The 23,871-nt window shown below is 45.6% G+C and overlaps 2 protein-coding genes across 2 annotated transcripts in view; one reads left to right on the top strand and one right to left on the bottom strand.

The window, feature by feature from the left end:
• LOC140723390 (NACHT, LRR and PYD domains-containing protein 3-like) overlaps positions 1–9,418 on the bottom strand; it is a 93,731-nt gene extending 84,313 nt beyond the window's left edge. The window contains exons 1-3 of the mRNA XM_073037972.1: positions 9,280–9,418; positions 4,731–4,895; positions 238–406 (exon numbers count right to left, since the gene is read on the bottom strand). The gene's annotated coding sequence lies outside the window, so the exon portion shown is untranslated. The remainder of the gene's footprint in view (positions 1–237; positions 407–4,730; positions 4,896–9,279) is intronic.
• LOC140723389 (uncharacterized) overlaps positions 9,283–23,871 on the top strand; it is a 93,115-nt gene continuing 78,526 nt past the window's right edge. The window contains exons 1-2 of the mRNA XM_073037971.1: positions 9,283–9,439; positions 11,788–11,898. Coding sequence (XP_072894072.1) covers positions 9,283–9,439; positions 11,788–11,898 — 268 coding nt within the window. The remainder of the gene's footprint in view (positions 9,440–11,787; positions 11,899–23,871) is intronic.

Genomic DNA, 23,871 nt, shown 5'->3' with positions numbered 1-23,871 from the left:
CACAGCCAAGCAAGGAAGCAGCAGAGCCGATAAGAGATGAAATGGGCAAACAATGTGAGGGAATGTGCGTGGCTTCACTGAGCTGGGATGCTGACAGCAATTAGTAAATCTGGAGTGATTGCAACTGGCGTAACTGGCACTTCTTCAGTTATTCAGTCCCACGCCAGTTATTTCCTACCTTCCTTGGTACAGAAACTTAATGTCCAAAGGACCAGTGTTAGAGTAAATGAGACTCACCAAACTCTCTCCTGACTAAATCAATGGGAACTCCGAGTCAGATGGGTTCTCTCCAGCTGATGCTCTCAGTCCTCGGGCTGGTTCACTTGTTGTTGTTCCCTTGCTTTCAGTCGTGGTTTGCTTCCCGTTGTGGACTTTTCTTCCAATAAATCTCTCGCCGCAGGTCTAACTTTAACCAGAGAGATGTTGGAACACGTTAACAATACAAAGGAGAACCGAGCATTAAACTGAAATCTAAATCTTGAACGCATAAATAATGATCCGAGTGAAGATATCTGGAACTGTCCCTCACACTTTACAAAACCTGAGATGCGATACAAAGGAACACACACAATAGTGGAGGAACACATCAGGCCAGGCAGCAACTGTATGTCGAATCGACTCTCTTCCATAGATGCTGCCTGGCCTGATGAGTTCCTCCAGCATTTTGTATGCGTTGCTTGAATTTCAAGAAACTGGTGATTTTCTCTTGGTCGTGATGGGATACAAAGAAGTCATTTGCTCAGTCATGGTATAAGACACAAGTCATAATACATAGGGTTAGAATTAGGTGATTCGGTCATTCTAGTCCGCTCCATAATCAATCATAGACGATTATTTTTCCAAACCGTATTTTTGCTTCCCTGCTATAATACTCGACCTATTTAGCAATGCAAAACATAAATGTACCCAACGATCGCCTCCACCACATTCTGTGCCATCAAATTCCACAGATCAACCAACATCTGGCAAAAGTAATTTCTCCCCTCTGAATTTACAGTGGAGTTTCTTTTTATCCTGAGGCTGCACTCTCTGATCAATGACTCTCTGTCTAATCGAGACGTCCTCTCCTTTCCTATTATGTCCAGGCTTGTTGGTATTCAGTTAGTGTAAATAATCACCCCCAACGCCGTTCCCCCCCCCCCAACCACTATCCCTCTGAATTCCACTGGGCACAGGCCAGGGCCATCAAATGCTCCTCATGCATGGTTTATTATCCACCAGCTTTATCTTAGGAACCTTGTTAGCAACAGCTGTACTGATCATATCTCCAGGAATAACAGGACAATTGATACCAGGATAGTGCACTGGGGAAAAGCTCTGATTTCTTCACTGTTCTACTATCACAAAACGGGAGCTGGTGCCATTTCCAGCAGATTTAACGTGTTCCGTGGTGAGTGTAATGACGAGAAAGTGGAATTAAAGAATCGCTCAGCAAATAAGGAACTGCCGTGGGGAGAGGAGCAAAGTTAACAATTCGGTTTCCCGACCTTTCGTCAGAATGGATTCAAACAAAATCCATTTTTTAGTGGAAATTTTGGGTTGTTCTCCTTGGAGCGGTGTGGTCTGGGGGGAGATCTGATAGAGGTTTATAAGATTATGAAAGATATTGATAGAATAGACAGGGAGTATCTTTTTGCACAGACACAGGACTGTTAGCTCATCCAGTCCGTGCCATGTTCGGTGTGGTCCCATCCCCCTGCACACAGACTATAGCCCTCCACACCTCTCTCATCCATGGATCTCCCTAAACATCTGTTAAGTACTACAATTGAACCTCCATTTCTCACTTCTGCTGGGAGCTGTTTCCGCATTCGCACCACCCTCTGTGAAGTAGTTAGCCCTCAGATTACCCTTAAATATTTCACATTTTGCCCTAAATCCGTGACATCACCCAACCTGAGGGGCAAAAGCTTACTTGCATTCACCCTATTTATACCATCATACTTTTGTATATCTCTAGCAGGGGTGAACAACTTGGGTTCCATGGACCCCTCCGTAGATTATAGGTACAAATAGCATAAAAGAGTTAAACCCTGCTAGGATTTCCCTTCATTCTCCTGTATTCGAGGGAATCAAGTTTGATAATTTTTTACTGAAATACCAGCAACGTCCGTGTAATTTTTCCGGCACTCTTTCACGCTTATTGTTATCTTTCCTCCAAGTAGATGACGAGAACTGAACACAATTCTGCATATTTGGATTCACGGTGTCTTTTACCACTTTGGTATTAATATCCCAACCTCTCTTCACAATAGCCTGCGTGAGTTATAAATGTCAATATATGCCCAAAGCTCTCTTTACGACTCTGAAGCTACCTGCAAGTAATTGTGGATCTGTATTCCCATGTCAATTTGTTTCGTCACATACCACAGCCCCTACCAGTCACTGTGTAAGTCAAAACCTGGTTTGTCCTGCCAACGTGCAACACCCCACACTTATCAATATTAAATTCCATCTGATAGTTTGCAGCCCAGTCCCCAGCTACACACATCTCCAATTCCCATGAGACTTTTAGTACTTTCTAAGTACTCACTTTTAGTACATTCTAAGACAATATATTAAAAAGCTACAAATGAAATAAACACTCAACAGATAAAGATCATGTGTGGAAAGATAATTGTTCAGGTCAGTGTTGGAATGGCTTTGAACAATTTCTGACTTGTTTTCAGGCCTCCAGCATCTTGAGTGTTTCTTTAATTTCCAGATACTCACAGACAGGCAACTGTGAGTGGGAATTTCCAAACTTGGTGAGAATACCGGTGAGTGAGAAACAAACCCTCAGACGTAAGGAACCGCGCACGTGACGTCAGATGGCAAGTAGCCTAACTCTGCTCCAATGTTTTATGGTTTTATGTGGCGGCGCCAGAGTGACGTCACGTGTGGGTGAGGCAAGTTAGTGGAGGTTTTAATGATTTCAGGAGGAGAACGAAGGTACTTAACGGGTTCCATCACTGAATCCGATGCTGTGTGAAGTAAAGTCCCTTGCCAGATGCCCTGCTCTGCCATGTTGTCCGTAGAGTAGGTGTTTCTCTTGAGTTGGGTCACAAAACTCAGAATGTTTCTGAAGAAGAGTTTCCAGGGTGATCTGATCAGTCAGTGCAGTGTCTCGTTGTTTAGTATTTTCATAAACAACAGTTTTACTACTGTAAACCGGAATTGCCAGTGGGGAAACACAGATTAGTATTAGTTAACAGAAGACCTCTCGTCCCTGCAGTCCTTGTCTCCCGGCAATCTAAACACCCCGACAGTGAACGAATCATTCAGACAGCTGATCGCTGACAGGGATTATATCTCTTGGTCGTTAAAGTTTGCCCAGAGTCGGTTGGATGTTGATGTGATGTTTGGAGGATGTCACAGAGAATGAACCGACGCCTGAACACTCTCTGCTGTCCCTCTGACGTCCTGCCACAGGTGGCGCTGCGTGGACGTCCTGCAGATCAGAGCACAGTGCCGAACCCAGCGGATGCCGGTGGTTCTCCTGCTCGGGCGGCGGTGAGTGAGGGGCTGATCTCAGGTTTGTGTAATTCGAATGTCGGTTGAAGTGGGTAAGGGCTGGGACGTAGCTAGGCATCTGGGGGGTCCGGGGTCTCCTGTTTTTAATTTCATTTTATTTTTGCGCCCGAGCCGGGAATGTATGATCAGTTAGTTATGACACCCAAGCTGAGAGGGTGGATGTTGGTGAAAGGGATCTGTCCACATGTGCGATAGTGGGGTGAACGATGGAAACGATGTGGGCCTATCGGCGGGGTGGAAGGAGATTGGGGTCAATAGACAATAAGTGCAGTTGGCCATTCGGCCCTTCTATCCAGCACCGCCATTCACTATGATCATAGCTGATCATACACAATCAGTACACCGTTCCTGCCATCTCCCCATATCCCTTGACCCCGCTCTCTATAAGAGCTCTATTTAACTCTCTCTTGAATGCATTCAGAGACTTGGCCTCCACTGCCTTCTGGGGCAGAGCATTCCACATATCCACTACTCTCTGGGTGAAAAAGTTTTTCCGCATCTCAGTTCTAAATGGCCTACCCCTTATTCTTAAACTGTGGCCTCTAGTTCTGTACTCACCCATCAGCAGGAACATGCTTTGTGTGGGTTAGCGTGGGTCGTGTGGGTTAGCGAACACAGCTTGACCGGGGATGATGGGTGCCGGGTCAAATCAAGTTGTAAACAACGGAGGATCTTTCCCTTTGGATCAGACAGGATATGTGTTCTTTCAGGAAGCAACAAATCTTTTGTATTAGTTACTGTCTAATCTTGCTGTTAACAATGAGTTTGTTACAGAGCCCCAGAGTCTGGAAATAGATGATTGGTAAGAAGCAGAGGATGACGGTGAGGGGCTGTTTCTTAACTCGAGTCCAGTGCTTAGTGACATTCAATTATTGGGTTGAGAATTTAAAGGGTATAGGTAGTAAGTTTGCAGCAAGTAAATCCAAGCAGTTACATTTTTTGAAAGATATTAAGTATAAACAAATCACTCTCTCCACTCAGAACTGACCAAAAACAACTTCAGAAAATGCAAGACCTTGAAATGAGGTAAAGCGAGTGGCTTTAAAGAGATGTGCTGCTGACAGCACATTACGACACCTAGAGTGATTGTAACGGGGTCTGACAGAGGCATAACTGGTACTTCTGAGCAAATTCAGTCTCACTCCAACTGTTTCCTACATTCCTTTGTACAGGTATGTAATGTCTAAAGGACCAGTGTTTGAGTAAATGAGACTCACCAGACTTTCTCCCAACTGAATAAATGTGAACTCCGAGTCAGAAGGGTTCTCTCTGGTCGGTGCTCTCAGTCCTCGGGCTGGTTCACTTGTTGCTGTTCTCTCGTTTTCAGCCGTGGTTTGCTTCCAGTTGTGGGTTTTTCTTCCAATAAACCTCTCACCGCCGGTCTAACTTCAACCAGACAGATAATAAAGCACATTACCAATACAAAGGAGAGCAAAATATATCCGCTTAACAAAGTTTAAATGTTGAAGACAAATATAACGATCTCAATGAACAAATCTGAAATTGTCCCTTGCACTTCACAAAGCCTGATATGGAATACGAAGGACACATCGTTCAGTTATGGTCAGACACAAGGTGTAGGAGGAGAATTAGATGATTTGGTCCAACGAGTCTGCTCCACTATTAAATCATGTTTTGTTCCACCACCATATTCCTGCCTTCATCCTTTAACTCTGAAGCTGCTGATCAATCAAGAACATATTTAAATCTGCCATAAATATATGCAAATCGCAGCCTCAACAACACTCTATGGCAACAATTTCCACACAGCAGCCATCCTTTGGCTGAAGAGATTTTTCTCATCTCAATATTTAGGGAAGCGTCTTTACTCTGAGACTGTGCTCTCAGATTGCAGACTCTCCATGTCCACTGTATCGAGGCGTTTCAGCATTCAGTAGGTTTACTTCATCTCCCCACACCACTCCCACCGTCTGAACTCCACTGAGCACGTCCAGACTCATCAAATGCTCCTCCGATCATTCCTCAGATTATTCATGTGAACCTTGTTAGCAACAACTGCACTGAACACATTCCCAGGAATAACAGGCAAATTGGTACCAGGATAACTTAGTGGGAAACGTTGTGGTTTCTTTACAGTTCTCCTATCACAGAATGAGCCATTTCCATTCCCAGGTTAAATCAGGCCCATTTTAGGAAATTTAAACCATTCCAGGGTGAATGTAATAAAAACAAAACTGGAATTACCAGAAACACTCAGCAGGTAAGGAACAGCTGTGGGGAGAGGAACAAATTTGACGATTCAGGTTCACACATTTCGTTAGAATTACTTCAAACATTTTAAGTTTTTACCGCAGACATCCATCATTAAAATCCGTTAGATTTCCACTGCCTGACAGACAGGTGACAGTGAGGGGGAATTTCCATACACGGTTTGAAGACTGAACCCCCAGACCAGAAATACTCGCTCAACACCTCATAAACCTGGGCAGGTTGATCCTCGGGTCCATTTTACTTGGATCTAAAATGATGATATCCCATGACCCAACCTCACAGGGTCACACGGCTGAACCTGTCACTTACCGACGCCAGAAGCCTCGCACATCGTCCACACATCTCACAGCAAGTGGTGTATTCTGGGATACACCCACAACTAATGTCCAAATACTCGAGACTTCTGATTCATTTGGAAGGAGGAATAGCGTGTCCCATCTGTATAAGTACTGACCTTGGCCAAATCCCAAATACTGAGAGCTCCATAGGCCGGAGTTTCCAAAGATTACAGCCCAAACAGCAACTCTCCCAGGACTCCTTGCTCCGGTAATATGATGTAGTGTTTCGGCCAATCAGAGTTCAAAAACACTCCATCAACCTATGGCAGAAGGGGAACCTGATGGTCATCTGACTGGACCAATGATCCGGCTGAAAAACCTGGGTGTGAGTCACCAGATACGGGCATACATTTCACACTGTCTTCAGCCGCTAAACTGAACTCAATTTATCATTAACTTATTGTTAAATGAGGTTTTGCCCAGCACAATTGGCCATCATATTTCCTGTAGGATAACAGGAATAAAATGCTTTTGATACAAAATTGAAATAGTATTACTGGAAACTTGTTTCATCAGATAGGATGTGTGGAAACAGAAACTGTGGAAGACGCGGTATCAGAACTGGGACTGTCCAAGATGCTGCCCGGTCTGCTGAACGTTTCCAGCTTTTTCGCTTTTTTACTTTAAATGATGCACAACTATTAACTGACTGCAAGACGTTTGTGATGGCCTGAACAAAGCTGCACAAATGTAATGCCCACATTCATTAGTTTTGTCTGTATTCCAACACAGGAATAATACAGTCCATACTGTCAATGTTCACACCATTTTCCTCACCCCACTATGAGTCTGTTACATCTGCTCCCGAGGCCGCTGTCACTCACTGAGGTACCGTGACCAGAGAGTGATAAAATTGAGAACCTCTCCCTGCAAGTCACATGGGTTGTTACCCTGGCAACAGAGAAAGTGGCTCTCCAAAAAAGACCAAAAAAAAGAAATAACAGACTCACTTTGAATGCTGTCAAGATTAACACTTCGCCATTATGTAACGTTGAAACTAAAAAAATGTAATTATTGATGCGATACAGACTGGCCAGAAATTGACAAGAATTTTGAGATATATCATTGAAGTGATGGGATACAGGCTGGACAGAGGTTGAACAAGATGGTTGATATATATATCATTGAGGTGGTGGGATACAGACTGGACAGAGGTTGAACAAGATGGTTGATATATATCATTGAGGTGAGGGGATACAGACTGGACAGAGGTTGAACAAGATGGTTGATATATATCATTGAGGTGATGGGATACAGGCTGGACAGAGGTTGAACAAGATGGTTGATATATATATATCATTGAGGTGGTGGGATACAGACTGGACAGAGGTTGAACAAGATGGTTGATATATATCATTGAGGTGATCGGATACAGACTGGACAGATGTTGAACAAGATGGTTGGTATATATCATTGAGGAGATGGGATACAGACTGGACAGAGGTTGAACAAGATGGTTGATATATATCTTTGAGGTGATCGGATACAGACTGGACAGATGTTGAACAAGATGGTTGATATATATCATTGAGGTGAGGGGATACAGGCCGGACAGAGTTTAAACAAGATGCGTGGGGAATGAGCAGATGGAAAAAGGGATCATCATTAGTTTTCTCTTCATTCCAACACAGGAATTATTCTGTACACACGGTCAATGCTCACAACTTCCTCCCCACCCCTTTATCAGTCTGTTACATCTGCTCCTGACGCCACTAACTCTCACTGAGCAACGGTGACCAGGGAGTGATAAAAATGTTTACCGCTCCTTGCCGGTCACATGGGCTGTTATCTTGGCAATGCAGAAAGCAGCCCTCTGAAAATGACCGAAAAATGTAAACAATGGAGTCAATTTCAAACGCACTGAGTCTCGTTATGACAAGATTAACAGGATTCAATATTACATGTACTTGTTAAAAATAAGACTGTGAATCTTGGTTTTCAATAATTGGTGTGACCCCCCACTACCCCGTATAGCAATAACTTTAGCCAAATGCTTCTGATAACTGTAGATATTCCTGCACATCGGCTCGGAAGAAGTTTAGGCCATTCCGCCTGACAATACTGTTTCAGCTCTGGGATGTTGGTGGGATTCCTTGCCTGAACTGCTGCTGCAGGCCATTCCACAACATTCCCATGGGATTAACGGTAGGACCTTGATTCGACCATTCCAAAAATGCGAAATTTTCTTTTGAAATCACTCTCCTATCGATTTACTCTTGTCGTTCAGATAATTGTCTTGTTGGATTATCCAACTTCAATTAAACTTCAGGTGACGGACTGCTACCCTGACATTGTCCTGTAAAGTGACTTAATATAAAATTAACTCAACTGCTATTTTATAACGTTGAAACTGAAATTGTAATGTTTGCCTTTACCTTTGTAGGCCAACAGGAATAAAAGGCTTTTAATATAAAACTGAAATAATAGTGCTGGAAACTCGTTTCATCAGATTAGATTTGTGGAAAGAAAACTGTGGAAGACCCAGTGTCAGAACTGGGACTGTCCAAGATGCTGCCCGATCTGCTGAACGGTTCCAGCATTTTCTCTTTTTACTTTAAATGATGCACAACTATTGACTGATTACAAGACGTTTGTAACGGCCTGAACAAAGTTGCACAAATTTAAGTCCCACATTCATCAGTTTTCTCTTCATTCCAAAACAGGGTTAATACAGTCGATACAGTCAATGCTCACAACATCCTCCCCACCCCACTATCAGTCTGTTCCATCTGCTCCCAAGGCCGCTAACTCTCAATGAGAGGAAGTGACCAGAGAGCGATAAAAATGTGCACCACTCCCTGCAGATCCTGTGGCTGTTCCTGGCAACAGGGAAACTGCCTCTCCAAACATGACCAAAACAGGAAATAACAGACTCAATTTTAAACACTGAGAGTCTCCGTCTGACAAAGATTAACACAGCGGCCATTTGGTAACTTTGAAACTAAAATTGTAGTGACTGTCTTTATCCTTCCTCATTCTGCATTAAATAAATCCTCTGGTAGTTCCAGGTAACAAACACTGATTTCAGAAATAATTCCATGAGGCAAAATACTTCACAAAATATCTTCGGAGTGAAGATCTCACAACACGGATCGACCTCGATGGGTTTTGTCCAGGAAGGGGGTGAGACCGCGAGTTCGGGGAAGTTACCGGGACTCACTGCCCAGCATCGCTCGGGACCGGACTCAGTACTCACCGCATGGATCTTGTCGGTCTCGCTCCGCTGAGAATAATCCGACCCCCTGGCTCCCCGCCCGAGGGGGGCGAGGACCCTCTGCCGATCCGGATCCCGCCGACAATCCGCCGCTCCAGACCCGCTTCGGCAAAGACAAAGAATCACCGCCCGTCCCGGGAATGTGAGCATGCGCAGTGTGCATATTACGTCATCACGGAGGGGGCGGGGCCTCGGATATAAACCCTCAGATGCCGCCAATCCGCGGTAAAACAGGATCACGTGACGGTGGTGGGTCTCCCACGTGACCCGGTGACTTCCTCGCCCCTCACACGCTGCTCGACCCATCGGCCTCATTTCCCACATTATTTCACATTCACAGCTCTCCCACCTCAGACACGTTTCTGCCCGATCCCCATTTCCTCGATCATGGAATTAATTTCCATCTTCTGCAGCCCCGTGTCCAACACTCACCTCCCACCCCCGATACTATTTCCACCTTCTCACCTCCCCCTCACCTGGATCCACCTCTCACTCCCGAGCTCTTGCCCCATCCTCACCCCTCACCTCTTTTCTCTGACTATTTCCCGTCCACTCTCAGTCCAGAGGGAGGGTCTCGGCCCGAAATGTTGACGGTCCATTTTCCTCCACAGATGCTGCCCGACCCACTGAGTTCCTCCGGCAGTTTGTTCTTTGGTCTGTATAACCCGTGTTAGTATGGGGAGCAGGATTTTACACCATATTCCAGGTACAATCTTAACAAAGCACAAATAATTGTCACTTTGCCCGGACCACTGGCCCCGCTTGCAGGGCAACAGTCTGCCGGTGTTTGCCCCCCAATGTGGTGAATCCCTCTGCTCGACACCACCGTGGGCTCAGACATTTCCACAGATGAGCCCGTCCTGTCCCCACCGGGACAAACATCCTGTCCGCCCCCTCTCTCACCATCTTCATACTGTCAATAAAATACCTCGTCTTCCCCCCTCCCCGGGGATCCGGCATCAAACCGACGGGCCGAGCGGTCTCCTTCTACCTCTTAGCAATACATCAGACGCCGGCCGCAGGAGACGCTTCACAAACGCCCCAACTTCCCTCGTAGGGAAATAGAAATAAATCAGAAAGCGGACATTTACTTTGAGGTATCCTCCGCTCTGAGGAGGCTGTCGGCGCTTGAGCGGGAGACGGACTCAGCGGGGTAACGCCCACTCGGCCTGTCCGCCTCCGCGACTGGTTGTAACCAGTGATTGACATCGCTTCGCACCAATGGGAATAGCGCAGCTCCTGAATCCTCTGTTGAAAGCTCGAGCACAGCAGCGCGTGAGTGACGTAAGACGCCGCGCACGTGAGGGTAGATCCCGGTGTGGGGAGCCCAGGTGTGACGTCAGGCCCGTAGTGGGAGGAGCTGTGGACGTCACCTGTGGGGGAGCGCTGGCATTTAAAAGCACCTTAATGGACTTTTCAGTGGGACAACAACATTAATGACGAGTTTCATCACTGAATCCAGTGTTGTGGGATGTAAAGTCCGCTGTTATGTGTCCGGCTGTGCCGTGTTGTTGTTGGAGTGGGCAGCGTGGTGTTTGTCTCGATTCGGGTCACAACACCAGAATTGCCAGCGGGGTCCACACACAGTGTATTAGTCAACAGAAAACCTCTCGTCCCTGCAGTCTTTGTCTCCTGGTAAACTCAACACCCTGACAGTGTTGACCATAGATACCCCTTCCTCTCAGAGTCAGGGGATCATTCTGACAGCTGATCGCAGCGAGGAATTATATTTATTGGTCATTAAAGTTCACCCAGGTTCGTTTGGACAGATTTGATGTGGAGTTCGGGGTGTCACAGTGAAAGGGCCGGACGGCCGAACTCTCTCCGTTGTCCAAACATCCTTCCAGGTGAGGCCACACTTCACCTGTGAATCTTCCGGGGTCGCCTGTTGTGTCCGCTGCTCCCGATGTGGCCGCCTCTACACTGGTGACACCGGCTCCTCCGCAGTTGTGCGGGGTAGGAGTGTTTTTTTTGGGAGGGGGGCGGTCGATGACATTGTTCCCTTTTGTGTGGGAGGGGTGGGTTTTGGGGGTTTGATGATCGGGATGTTTTGGGGGTTTAATGCGGGGGTTGAGGTGGGAGTTTGATTTTTCTCTCTGAACGACTTTCATGCTCTTTCTTTGTTTCGTAGTTTTCTGTAGAAGAAAAAAAGCTCAAAAATTGTTTACGGATACCTGCTTTGATAATAAATTAACCTTTGAACTATCCGCTCCGAGCGGGACTTCCTGTTGTCCAACAATTTTCATTCCGATTCCCTCTGGGGAATCTTTTGATGTTGAAAATGATCATAAACCTCTGATTGCATTGTTTTATGCGGGGGTGGGGAGTGGGAGTGTGATTTTTCTCTCTGATAGATGCTACCCGGCCGGCTGACTTCCGCCAACGTTTTGTTTGTTGTGCTTTGGATTTCCAGCATCTGCAGACTTTGTCGTGTTTGTCATTTAACGCTCCGTTGTCTCTCCCGCCTCCGGCCACTGTGTCCCTCTGTAGGGACCTCCGGCCACGGCTTCTGCAGCCCAGAACCTCCTGCTAAACGCAGGCGCAGTGCCGACCGTAGCTATTATTCTGTTCAGGCGTCCGTGAAGAAGGGTCTGATCTCGGGTTTGTGGAAATCGGGGGCCGACTGCCGTGGAAGCACAACTTTGTGGGCCGAAGGGCCTGTATCGTGCTGTAGGTTTTCTATGTTTCAATGAAAAGTGCCAGGAACGAGCTCTGCCGGACGGCTGGAGGCTCCGGGCTCTCCGGTCCCGCAGCCCCGGTTTTAGCTTTGCGCCCGAGCCCGGGCTGTGGGATCAGTTAGTTGTGGTTCCCAGGCTGGGAGGGGTTTAGGGTGAAGGGAATCTGTCTGTGTGTGTGGGGAGAGGTTACGGTGGACTGTGGGTATGGGGTGAGTGGAGGGAACGGTGTGGAACCGTAGTCGGGGGGAGGAGGGTGGGGTTGCTGTTGTGAGAAAGTGGGATGATCGGACGTTTCGTGACCCGGGTCGAATAAAGTTGTGAACAGGGCAGGATCTGTTCCGTTGTATCGGACGTTCGCGTGTCCTTTCAGGAAGCAGCAATTCTCTCTTCAAATGAATTACTGTCTAATCTTGCTGTTAACATGGTGTTTGTTACAAAGCCCCAGTGTCTGGAAGAGCTGTCACCGTCATGGGCTGTTGATGCAGATTGGGATGGCGGTGGGGTGTCAGTGACCTCTGTATTTGAGAACAACATGGGTTTCTACATCCTCCTGTGAGATATAAATGTACCTCACAGTGGATTCAGATCAGCTGGCATATCTGGAGTTTGCAAAGGCGAATGGAACAGGGAAGGGGTGAGGAGAGAGAGTTTTAACCAGCGAAACATGCTCTGGGGTGGAGGGGTACAGGAGCTGTCTGATAGATCGTTTTACAGTAATTGTATTTTTATATAATCTCACAGACGGTAACTGAGGAAGGAGCTTGTTGAGGGAGGATACCCGGAGGTGAGCAGGTCAGACACGGTATCAGGAGAGTGACAGTGATGTGATTTCCTGTGTCACGGGTACAGATAGCCGTCTCAAGTGAGGAGTTTGTGTGGAGATGCAGCTTCCCTGGAGGTGGAGGAAAGAGTACACACCAACAGGTGGAACCAGCTGTGGGAAGACACGTATTGTCAGGTCTGACGACGAGCTGAATATGCAATAACTTTAAGACTGAATCAGAAAACCATTCCGAGAGTATTTGAAATGTCAGAAGCAGGGGAGATGTGATCACATGTGCAGAGGGCAGGGGTTGTGTCTCCATCAGACCCTCAGTGAGATGCTTCAAGTTGCGATGTGCAGGGATGAAATCACAGTGTTCGGGGTCTGATTTAATCACTGATTCTGACACAGTGAGAGGGTTAGTTTTGCTGTAAGCCGGCAACATTAATGGAAGAAGACACAGGAACTTCATCAATTGCCAGTTGTTTAGCAGAAGTGATCAATTTGTATATTACTTTGACAGAAGCAGATATTCACAATGGTGACAAAGGGGTGCAGTCTGGCTTATTTCAGGTTGGAGTGGGGTGTGGAGTTTTGAAATGAATGCCTTGAATTCCTATCGTTAATTTAGCATGTCCAGAGTGGTGGATCACACAGGACGGAAACAGGCCTTTGGCCGGCCATACCTGTTCTGACCATCCACTCACTGTCTACACTGGTCCCATTTATCAGCACTTGGTTCGTAGCCGACTCTATCTCGGCAGTTTCAATGCTCATCCACTTCGTAAATGTTGTGAAGGGACCTGCCTGCACCACCACCTAGAGCATTGAGTTCCAGATTTCAGCTATGCTCTGAGTGACAAATCTCCTCCTCAGATCCCTCTAAACCTCTTCATCCTCTGCTTAAATCCATGCCCTCTTATCTGTGAAACCTCTATCCCAGGATCGGGGCCGATATGGGCATCAGTGAGGCCTTCGATAAGGTTCAGCATGGTAAGTTGCTGTGGAAAGTCAGATCACATGGGATCTAGGGAGAGCTGGCTCACTGGATGCACAGTTGTCTTGATGGCAGGAAGCAGAGAGTGATGGTGGGAGGCTGTTTATTGGACTCGAGGCCCGGGCTTAGTGAGGTTCCCCAGGGTTACACCCCATTGCTCTCATTATTCATTGATATTTAATGATATATCCATTTGCACAGTTTGTTGAATTCTATGCTCCACTTGATCTTTCATTGATCCTGTTACTATTCTATAGATTTACTAAGTGTTCCTGTAGGAAAAACTATCTCAGGGTTGCATGTGGTGACATATATGTACTCTGATAACAACATTTACTTTGAATATCAACCATTGCTACTTGTCATCTAGATCAATAATTTGGTTGAGAATGTACAGGGTATGGAGAGTAGGTTTGCCGCAAGTTCAAATAATTAGTTTTTTCTGAAAGATATTAAGTATAACCTCTCCGCTCTGTTTCACTCTCCGTGCTCGACCACCCCTCCCCATTATTTTCTTCCCTCTCTGCTCCATCCTCCCTCTCACGCTGACATTGGACATACGTTCAGGGTGAAAGTGAATTATTTTCGGGGAACATGAAGGGGAATTCTTCACTCAGATGTTGGTGAGAGTGTGGAATGAGCTGCCAGTGGAAGTGGAGGATGTGGCTTTGATTGAGACACTCAAGAGGAATTTGGGTGAGGACGTGTATGGGAGGTGTATGGAGGCTCTGGTGCAGGTAGCTGGAACCAGGCAGTAACAACAAAAACGGGTCGGCATGGACTAGAAGGGCTGAAAGAATGCAGAAAAAATTACGCGGCTATTGCAGGGACTGAATGTTTTTAATTAAACAGAAAGGTTACATATGTCAGCACTTTATTCCCGAGCGGGTAGGGACCGAGGGGAGATTTCATAGAGGTGTAGAACATTATGAGGCTGATGGAGAGTGTAAATGCAAGCGGGCTTTCTCCACTGATGTTCGGTGAGAATACAACTAGAAATCATGGGCGAATGGTGAAATGTGAAAAGTTTAATGGAAACATGAGGGGAAACTTCTTCACCCAGAGAGAGGGTAGACAGTGTCGCCAACGCGAACAGTGATTGAGATTCCGATGCCAATGTTTACGAAATGATTGGATAAGTGCTGGGATATGGATGGCCACGGTCCGGGTTCAGTCGATGGCAGTAGGCAGATTAAGTAATTCCTCAGTGGCCTGACGGGTTGAAGACCCTGTTTCTGTGCAGTGGATCCCTATCGGTGTCTGACTGTATGTCTGGGTTAGAACTTCAGTGTGTCGCAGCACCGACCAATCTATAAAGTCGTTGATACTGTTCTTGAATGGTTATAGCATGAGAAGATGGAAGCTTTGGAAATTGTTTATTCTGTATTCCCCAATTGCCTGCGCTGGTTTTCAAGGAAGACAAGTGTGAGCCCAGATATTTGCTTTGCCTTCGCTGCGTTTTCAGTTTGTGTAGATTTGTATGTTTAATTTATTATTGATTTCAGGGGGAGACACGGATTCCACACCGGCCATGTGGATTCAGGGTTAAATGGATCGAAATATGAGCGTATCTACACCCGATACGATAAAACCACGATTCAGAGGTAAATTGGCATTCAGATAAATTGGTGTATACCTGAATTGGGAATATGGAATTGACATTTTGGAAGGCTGGTTCTTTTAATAAGCGCCAGAAGCTGCTGCTGAACACTTTGAAATGCTGGTTTTAAGTTCTAGGGCTTCACTGGAAATCAGGTTGTAAAGTCATTGTAGCATTTGCCCTGTAATATGTAAATGACAGGTCAGTTTAGAAAACGCGCAGGTGCAGTCAATCACTCAGCGATTTGTTTACATCGTGAGTCCAAATTTCATTAATTATCCAGGTGTTGCTGTGTGATCAGATTAAATCGATTATTTCCTCAGCGCTATTTCTTGGAGCACTGTAACTGCGGACTCGCAATAGATTTGTAAAGTGTACCGAAGTTTCGACTCTACGTGCGGAACACGGCTGCCCTTTGTCTTCCAGCCAGAATTCACTCTGTCTACCTCATCATCTGCTTTCGTTTAGGAAGCCAATTCTGAATCAACGCAGTCAGGTTTCCCTCGATCCCATGCCTCCTGACTTTCTGAATGAGTCCACTATGGGGAGCTGATGAAAAGCCTGAGCATAATTAATGCACCCACATCGACTGTTCTAATTCTTCTATTTGATTTGTTTTCACTTTTTCAAATAACTCAATCTGGCTAATAAAGGACAACATGCCATATTGTTTCTCCTTAACCAGACTACGTTTCTCCAAATACACATAAATTCCTTCTTCAATTATCCTCTCCAGTAGTTTACCCACTACTGATGTAAGACTGCCTGCTTATAATTAAAATAAATATCCCTATTATCTTTCGTCAACAACTGAATAACAGTTTCCACTCTCCAATCATCTAGTTCTACTTCCGTGGCCAGCGAAGACACAAATATCCTGTCCAAAAGTGCAGCAATATCTTTGCTCTCCTTCCAAAATTACCTGGACTAAATCCCTTTCGGCACCGGGGAATCATCTATCATAATGTTTTCCAAGTTTCCAGCGCATCCTCTTTCTCAGCGTCGGCAGGTTTGGCATTTCTGCATTTTGACGCTGTGTTCACATTAACCTATGTATTCAGTGAGGCGCTTCACCGCCTCCTTGGACTCCAGACACAAGTTTTCCTCTTTTACATCTGATCTGCCCACACTCTCTCTAGTCATCTTTCTGTTCTTCACTTATCTTAGTGCATCTCTACTCCCCTTCTAACTTTGAAGTCCATTGTTAAATTCATTTTCTATCTACATTGTTACATGCCCTAAGCCAATCTGATCCTTTCTTCCTGAACCTTAAGTATCTTTCTTTCTTCCTCTTGACAAGCTGTTCCAATTTCTTGTCAGCAAGGGTTACTTTCCGCTATCGTCCTTTCCCTGCCTCAATGAGACAAGCTTTTACTGAACCCCATGTAAGTGTTTCCTGAACAATCTCCAAATATGTGTTGTGCATTTCCCTGAGTACATCATTTTCCTATTTACCTTCCCAAGTTCCTGCCAGGTAGCCCGATATATCGCAATTAAATAATTCCATGCTCTCCGGTCCTATCCGCGTGCAGGGTGGATGTCGGGGAGTTCTCCCTGTCGTTCTGAAATGCTGACCCGTGGAGAGATCTGTCACCTGATCCGTTTCCTTTTCTAATATTAGATACCGTATGGACTGTTCGCAAGTCCGCCTGTCTTCATATAGTGACATGAATCCTTCCAGCACACAACTGAGGATTTCTGTCATAACCAAACCTTTTACCCTGGGGATGTGCCAAAGAATATTAGGGAACTTTCAGTTGCCCTTGCCAATAACATGACACGTGTCCAAGTTCCGCTTCCCGATCGGTACCTCCCTGTTTCAGTCGCCGTTTTTATTTTTGTTCAACTTGTGGGCGGCTGTATAGAATACTCCAAACGGAGAGATCGCGTCCTTCATGTTTCTGTGTTCGTCTCACAGTCTATCAACAAACGAACGCTCCACATTGTCCTCCCTTTCTGCAGCTGCGATACTATCCCTGGTTTGCCATCGCGCTCCCTTTACACTCTGTTACACGACCCTGTCCATTTTGAAACTCCTAAAACTCGGAAAGTCCTGAAGCCATCCCTGCCCTGCTGACACATTTCAGTGAAAATTGACATTGTCAACTTATAATTTCCTGTCAGACACATATCATGTTCAGATGTTAGCGCAACCAGCGTTTATTTAAGTACGTAAAATTAGTCTATGTACATAAGCGAATCTCATGTACCTTTCACAGACAGACGAGTGTCTGTGATAGATTGTAACATAATTCAACCAATCTAACAATCACGGTAGCAGCATTGAGCGTTGTATTGCTACCTCCCTGAACTGTATCACGTCAGCAATCTTCCGCCAATTCTCCAATTCCCGGATGACCAGGCATATGAATGTTTGAATTTATGACATACTTGCCAAGCCTGTTCATTGTAAAACGGCTTTATTTGAAAACTCCGCTGAATTGCCATTGGAGGCGGACGTTATCTACACAGATGGCCATTTAATGTAAACACACACTTCATTCCATTCCTCAGCTCCTCTCTGAATTTCCTCTGTGTCAGTGTATAGATACAAGTATTGGTGCACATGCTGAGAAACTGTAACATGAACCCAAATTGCTGTAGTATGTATACTGGGGAACTCAAATATCTGTCCTCGTAAAAATAGTTTTGCGCTTGCCATTTTAGAGAACGGGCTACATGGGGCATCCACAATAATATGAAATTAGTTGATATAGAAAACAACAAAATCATCGATGTTCTGCGTTTTTCCACCTCGGCATCTTTCTGATTGTCGCTGCTGTGCCGAAGCCTTCTGCGGACTCTATTTGCCACAACGATATGTCTTACGGTTAATCCGTTAAACAACAGGATTAAGCCGATTGGTATCATTGGTGTTAAAATACTGTCCATTAATTGGTATCCTCTCCACACGGGTGAAGTAGCGTATTCATATGTGGCGGTGCACCGCCACGGCGTTTTGTCAATGATGACGTAAGGTTCAATGACAAAGTAAATCGGCACACATCTCCCACAGCTCACTATAGCCACGGTCACCATAACCACCGTTGCTGTTCTCTCGGTGCTGTATCGCTCCCGCAGCTTTCGGCAACATATTGCGATGAAGCGATCGAAGGTAAAACTGACCGTGAACCAAACAGAACAGTCCGTCGTTACAGCCCGAAATACAAGTGTCAGTGCGCACACAGGAGTGATGAGCAGGAATCTGGAATAAATGTAGATATTGTTCGTCTGTTCCATTAAAGCGTAAACTATAACCACCATCAGATCCACTGTTGCCATTCCAACCAGGTAACGGGTGATGCATTTGGAGAGTCCGCATTTTCCCCGAGAGAGGATCACAATCGCCGTTAAATTAACTGCAAGAAATTTGAAAAGAGATTAGAGATATGGTCATCTCCCTGCATGCCCCCATTCTACCGATGGTATGCAGGGTTGGGTCTTGGGAGTGGAAAGCGGGAGTCTCCGTCGCTGCACTCCGGCTGGGCAGGTTAGAGCAAAGAATCTGAGTTCCACGGCTCACGTACCGGTGAACAGACGATCGTCCCAGTAAACAACACCATTTCCATTACTAGAGGTGAAAGAGCCAAGGGATTGTTTGCAGCCGTGACAGAGTGGAATCAAAAGATACAAAACACAATTTATCATTTACAGACCCGCGTGTCGGAAATAGACTGGACAGTCATTTAAATAAGCTGCCACGTTGTTTTAAGCTCGAAGTGTCTGCACTGATAGAAACTCGGACCTAGAAAAGCAGAGACCAGCATTACTTCAGAAAGCCTAGCGAGGTGAAATTATGAAACAATGTCAATATCGGCATATACGTAATTAACAAAAGAATAATCACTTCGAACAAAGTACGAAAATGAAAATAAAACAATCAGATGCCTGAAACCTCCATTCTGGAAACACGTTTCAGCCGACGGTAGCATCTGTGCTTTGTAACAGTGCGGATACCGCAGCAGAGTAACGACGGCACCATACATAAAGTAACCAGCTCCGGCATCTTACCGGCGACACCAACCGCTACAAGTGTGGGATAGAAAATGGCCGCGGTGTAGTAAATCGCCGGATATCCCATATTCCGTCAGAAGCAGAGTTCAGTTCTACGGAACGTTTCAGCTGCTCAGATGGACCAGTGATCGGTTTAGCAGACTTTTATTGAGGAGAGAGCAATTCCACTGAGGCAATTAGCGTGGCAATCACGTCAGGGACATTAGTGACAACCAACTACACAAATATTTACGTTAAACTATTTTTACTCTCTCAATCCCCTTGTCATGAATTTGACTCCTCAAGGGATTTTGCAATGTAATTACTTTAAAAAAAATATGATGTGCTTTTTTCCCATGTTATTTTCCATGATACCTGGCTTCAGCTATTTAAATGAAGATATATTTTGTCATTGTTGCTTTTAAATCAGGCATTCAGCTTGAAGTCGATTTATTTGGAATATTTGACGGAGCACATTCGCTTCTGAAATTGAGGGGAGTTTGTTCTGGCGGGTGAAATGGAGAACACTTATTTATTAAAGGGGAACTTTCATCATCTTTTCTTTCCTTCGTTCCAGTCATTCCGGACGGTTTGAGTGATGGAAATCACAGTGAGAGCTGACAAGTGTTACAATAAAATACACTGCACATATTCCTCCAAACACTTTAAAAGATCCACAGCGATATTCCAGAGACCTGTCTTCAAAAAGGGAGAGTGTCCTCGGTAGATTAGCGAGGGCTGAGGAAAGTTTGAAGAACAATGTTTTCCAGCGCACACATGGGCCGTTTGGCAGGAACCTGACCTCTGCCAGTGAAGGACTTGACCGCCCCATAGCCGTGACCTGCGATGCAGTCTGTTTAACTTTAAAGATATTCTCAGACCTGCTACAATTCTACCACTATTTCTCCATCCATTCTCTGTTTGAACAAATATAGTAAGCAAAATCTATGATCAATCAGCAGGTTCTCAGACTGTTGTATCATTTGCCACGAAGTTGTATATTTCCCCCCCCCCCCCCCCCCCCCGATTTACTGTCAGGTATATTGCCTTTCGAGCGTCACTATGAGTATGTGCAGAACAGCGGAAGTGTTCAAGCTCACCTGTCAATCACACTTCTTTCTGCTCCGACAGTGCACCGCTCCGTGCCGATTGTGGTTCTCGTACTGATGAGCGGCCCTCGGCTTATTGGAGAGAGTCTCATCACTCCGTTTCCATTGTGGAACTCGTACTAATGTGCGGCCCTCGGTTGACTCGAGAAAGTATCACCTCAGCCTTCAAAATCATCCTTCCAAAGTGAATCACTCCGTAACGTTCCGGGTTGAACTCCATCTGTAACTTCCCAGCGCTGCTCTGCGTCCTGTCATTGTCCTGTTGTAAACTCTGACTACCTTCTATACTATCCATAATTCCACCAACTTCCACATCATTGCAAATACAATAAACCACCCTTCCACTTACTTATTCACATCATTTTAAAGCACAAATATCCTGGGATCTCAGAACAGATCTCTGCAGGACACCACTGGCACCAGCATCCGGGGAGAAAACGCTCCACGCACAACTACCCTCGGCCTCCTGGGGCGTCAGTCCTGAATCCACAAGCCAACTTTCCCAGGATACCAAACCTTCTGAAAGGTCCTGCCATGGTTAACCATAAGTATAACCGTCACATCCTCACAGAATTGAACCAGGCTCGTGAGACATGATCTGCCCCTCACAAAGCCATGCTAACTCTCCAAAATTAGGTAATGTTTCTCCAAATTCTCGTAAATCCTGATTCTAAGAAAGTTCTCTGATAATTTGCCCATCACTGAAGTAGGACTCACCGCCTCCCGCAGTCACCCAGGCTTTCTCCCGACCACACAAGAAGACGTATTTAACCTACTGTACTTTTTTTCAAAAGTTCCAGTACATCCTTTCTCTTAACCTCGGCATGTTGTGGCACATCGGCTTGTTTAATGCTCTCCTCACAAATGTCCCTCTGACTGGTGAACAGTGAACAAATGTTTTCATTCCGGACCTGCCCATCTTCATCCGACCTCAGGAGCTTGTTTCATATTCGACCGGTCCTACACTCATTCCAGTCATCTTTTTCTTCACATATTTCTAGAATGGCTTGCAGTTTTCCTTAAAACCACTGCAGACCTTCTGTAGACGTTTCTAGTTATCCTAATTCCATTCTCCAATTTGCCCCCGGCTACTTTGTAAATCTACTGTCATTGTCTGATCCTTGCTTTCTAATCCTGAGGTCAGCTTCCTGAAGCTTCTTTCTTCCTCTTGACCAGCTGTATCACATCTCTTGTCAACCATGGTTCCTTCACCCTGCCGTGCTTCCTCTGTCTGAATGGGTCAGATCTGTCCAGAACCCCATATGTGCAGCCTAAAATACCTTCACATTCCCGTTGTGCATTTTCCAAGACAGGACATGTCCGTTCCTGATTTTTTGCTTTGATGTTTCAGCATAATATCATCAAAATTCCACTTACACAGTTAATTACATTGGGGACTGACACGGGGCTGTGTGACGGGAGGGGTTAGAGTGATTAATTTGGTTCATGACACGAGGAAGTGTGCTGAGAGTGGGGCAATGGGATCGGTATGGGGAATGACACGAGGTTGTTGGGACACAGCGGGGCATTGAGATTACTTGGTGACTGACACGGGCCTGTGTGATTAGAGTATGTAACCCTTTTACGAAAGGAGGGTGCTGGACCCCTTATGATTTGGCTTCCGACACCACTGATCAACAGACGGCGCAATGGCCCCTGTTCTACACACCGTCCTTACACATCTGGAGAAGAAGGATGCTAATGCGAGAATGCTATTCTTGGACTACAGTTCAGTACTCAACACCGTCATTCCCCCAAGGCTCGTCAGGAAGCTCAGGGATCTCGTTCTTGACCTTGCCTTTCAGATCGCTAGCAGGTAGAAAGGGTGGGCTCACTCACTTCCACCCCTCTGATTTTCAACACAGGAGCCCCTCAATATATATACTATTATATTGCTGTCACCATTGGCTACGTTGGGGAAGCTAGAGTGTGGTAATGGATGGTTGTCTCTCTGATTGGGGACCTGTGACGAGTGAAGTGCCCCACGGATCGTTGCTGTCATCGTTGTTTGTTGTTTGTCATGTATATTAACGATCTGGATAATGATGTCGTTAACTGGATCAGCAGACTGCCGATGACAGCAGCATTACCTGTGTAGTTGACAGCGAGGAAGAGTCCCAGAGCATGGTACCAGAAACGGGATCTGGACCAGCTGGAACAATGGGCTGGAAAAAAGCGGGTCTGGTTTAACGCAGACAAGGGTTAGATGTTGCAGTTGGGAGGACCAGCCAGGGTTGGTCTGACACAATGAGAAATAGGGCACCGAGAAGTACAATAGAACAAACGAATCTGAGAATGCAGGTCCGTAATTCAATGAAATTTGCCGCACAGTTAGACAGGGTCGTAAAAAAAATACCTTTCGCACATTTGCCTGCATAGACCAATGTACAGAGCACAGGAGTTGCGATGTTACGTTGATTTTGCTTAAGACATTATTGGGGCCTAATTTGCAATATTGTGTGCGGTTTTGCTCAACTACCTACAAGGCAGATGTAAATAAATTTGCAAGAATGCAGAAAAAAAAAAACACGGCTATTGCCGAGACTGAATGTTTTGAATTAAAAAGAAAGATTACCTATGTTAACACTATTCCCGAGGGTGTAGAAGACTGAGGGGAGATTTGATAGAGGTATACAACAATATGAGGCGGATGGAGAGTGTAAGTGCAAGCGGGCTTTCTCTGCTGATGTCGGGCGAGAATACAACTGGAGACCATGGGTGAATGGTGAAATGTGAAATATTTAAGGGAAACATGAGGGGAAACTTCTTCTCCCAGAGGGTGGTCAGAGTGTAGAGACTGTTGCCAACGCAAGTGTTAATTGAGATTCCGATTTCAACGTTTAAGAGATGATTGGAGAAGTACACGGATGAGAGGGATATGGATGGTCACGGTCCGGGTGAGGTCGATGGGAGTAGGTTGTGTAAATAATTCCTCCCGGACCTTTCGGGCTGAAGACCCTGTTTCTGTGCAGTAGTTTCCTATGGCTATCTAACTGTATGTCTGGGTTAGAACCTTAGTGTCTCACAGCACCGTCCAATCTAGAAAGTCGGTGGTACTGTTCGATCCCTCTATCACTGCACACACTGAAGCATGGAGACTGAGTGAAATGGATGGTTACAGCATGAGGAGATGGAAGCGCAGGTGTGAGATGATAAAGGGAGTATCACACCACAGGAATATGCCCTCACTCCTTCAGTTAGGCGGTAAAGACAATAGTTCCGGTCTGGAGGTGGGTGTGACGGTGGTCAAATCTGTTGCTTCATCGGTGGTACAGGGGATCAATTATTTAAAGCTATAACGCCTTGCTTTTCCAGACTATTCTCAATGCGTCGGATAATAAAGTGCAGGAGAATTAAAAAAAAAACAATAGGCCATAAAATCAGTCCCGACCGCTGGATGATCTCGATATCTTTACTCGGAAGGGACTCTCCAA

This window comes from Hemitrygon akajei, unplaced genomic scaffold, assembly GCF_048418815.1.
Source record: "Hemitrygon akajei unplaced genomic scaffold, sHemAka1.3 Scf000111, whole genome shotgun sequence".
Classification (NCBI taxonomy): Eukaryota; Metazoa; Chordata; class Chondrichthyes; order Myliobatiformes; family Dasyatidae; genus Hemitrygon; species Hemitrygon akajei.
The sequence above is the reverse complement of the archived record's forward strand: the minus strand, read 5'-3'. Positions and strand labels throughout refer to the sequence as shown.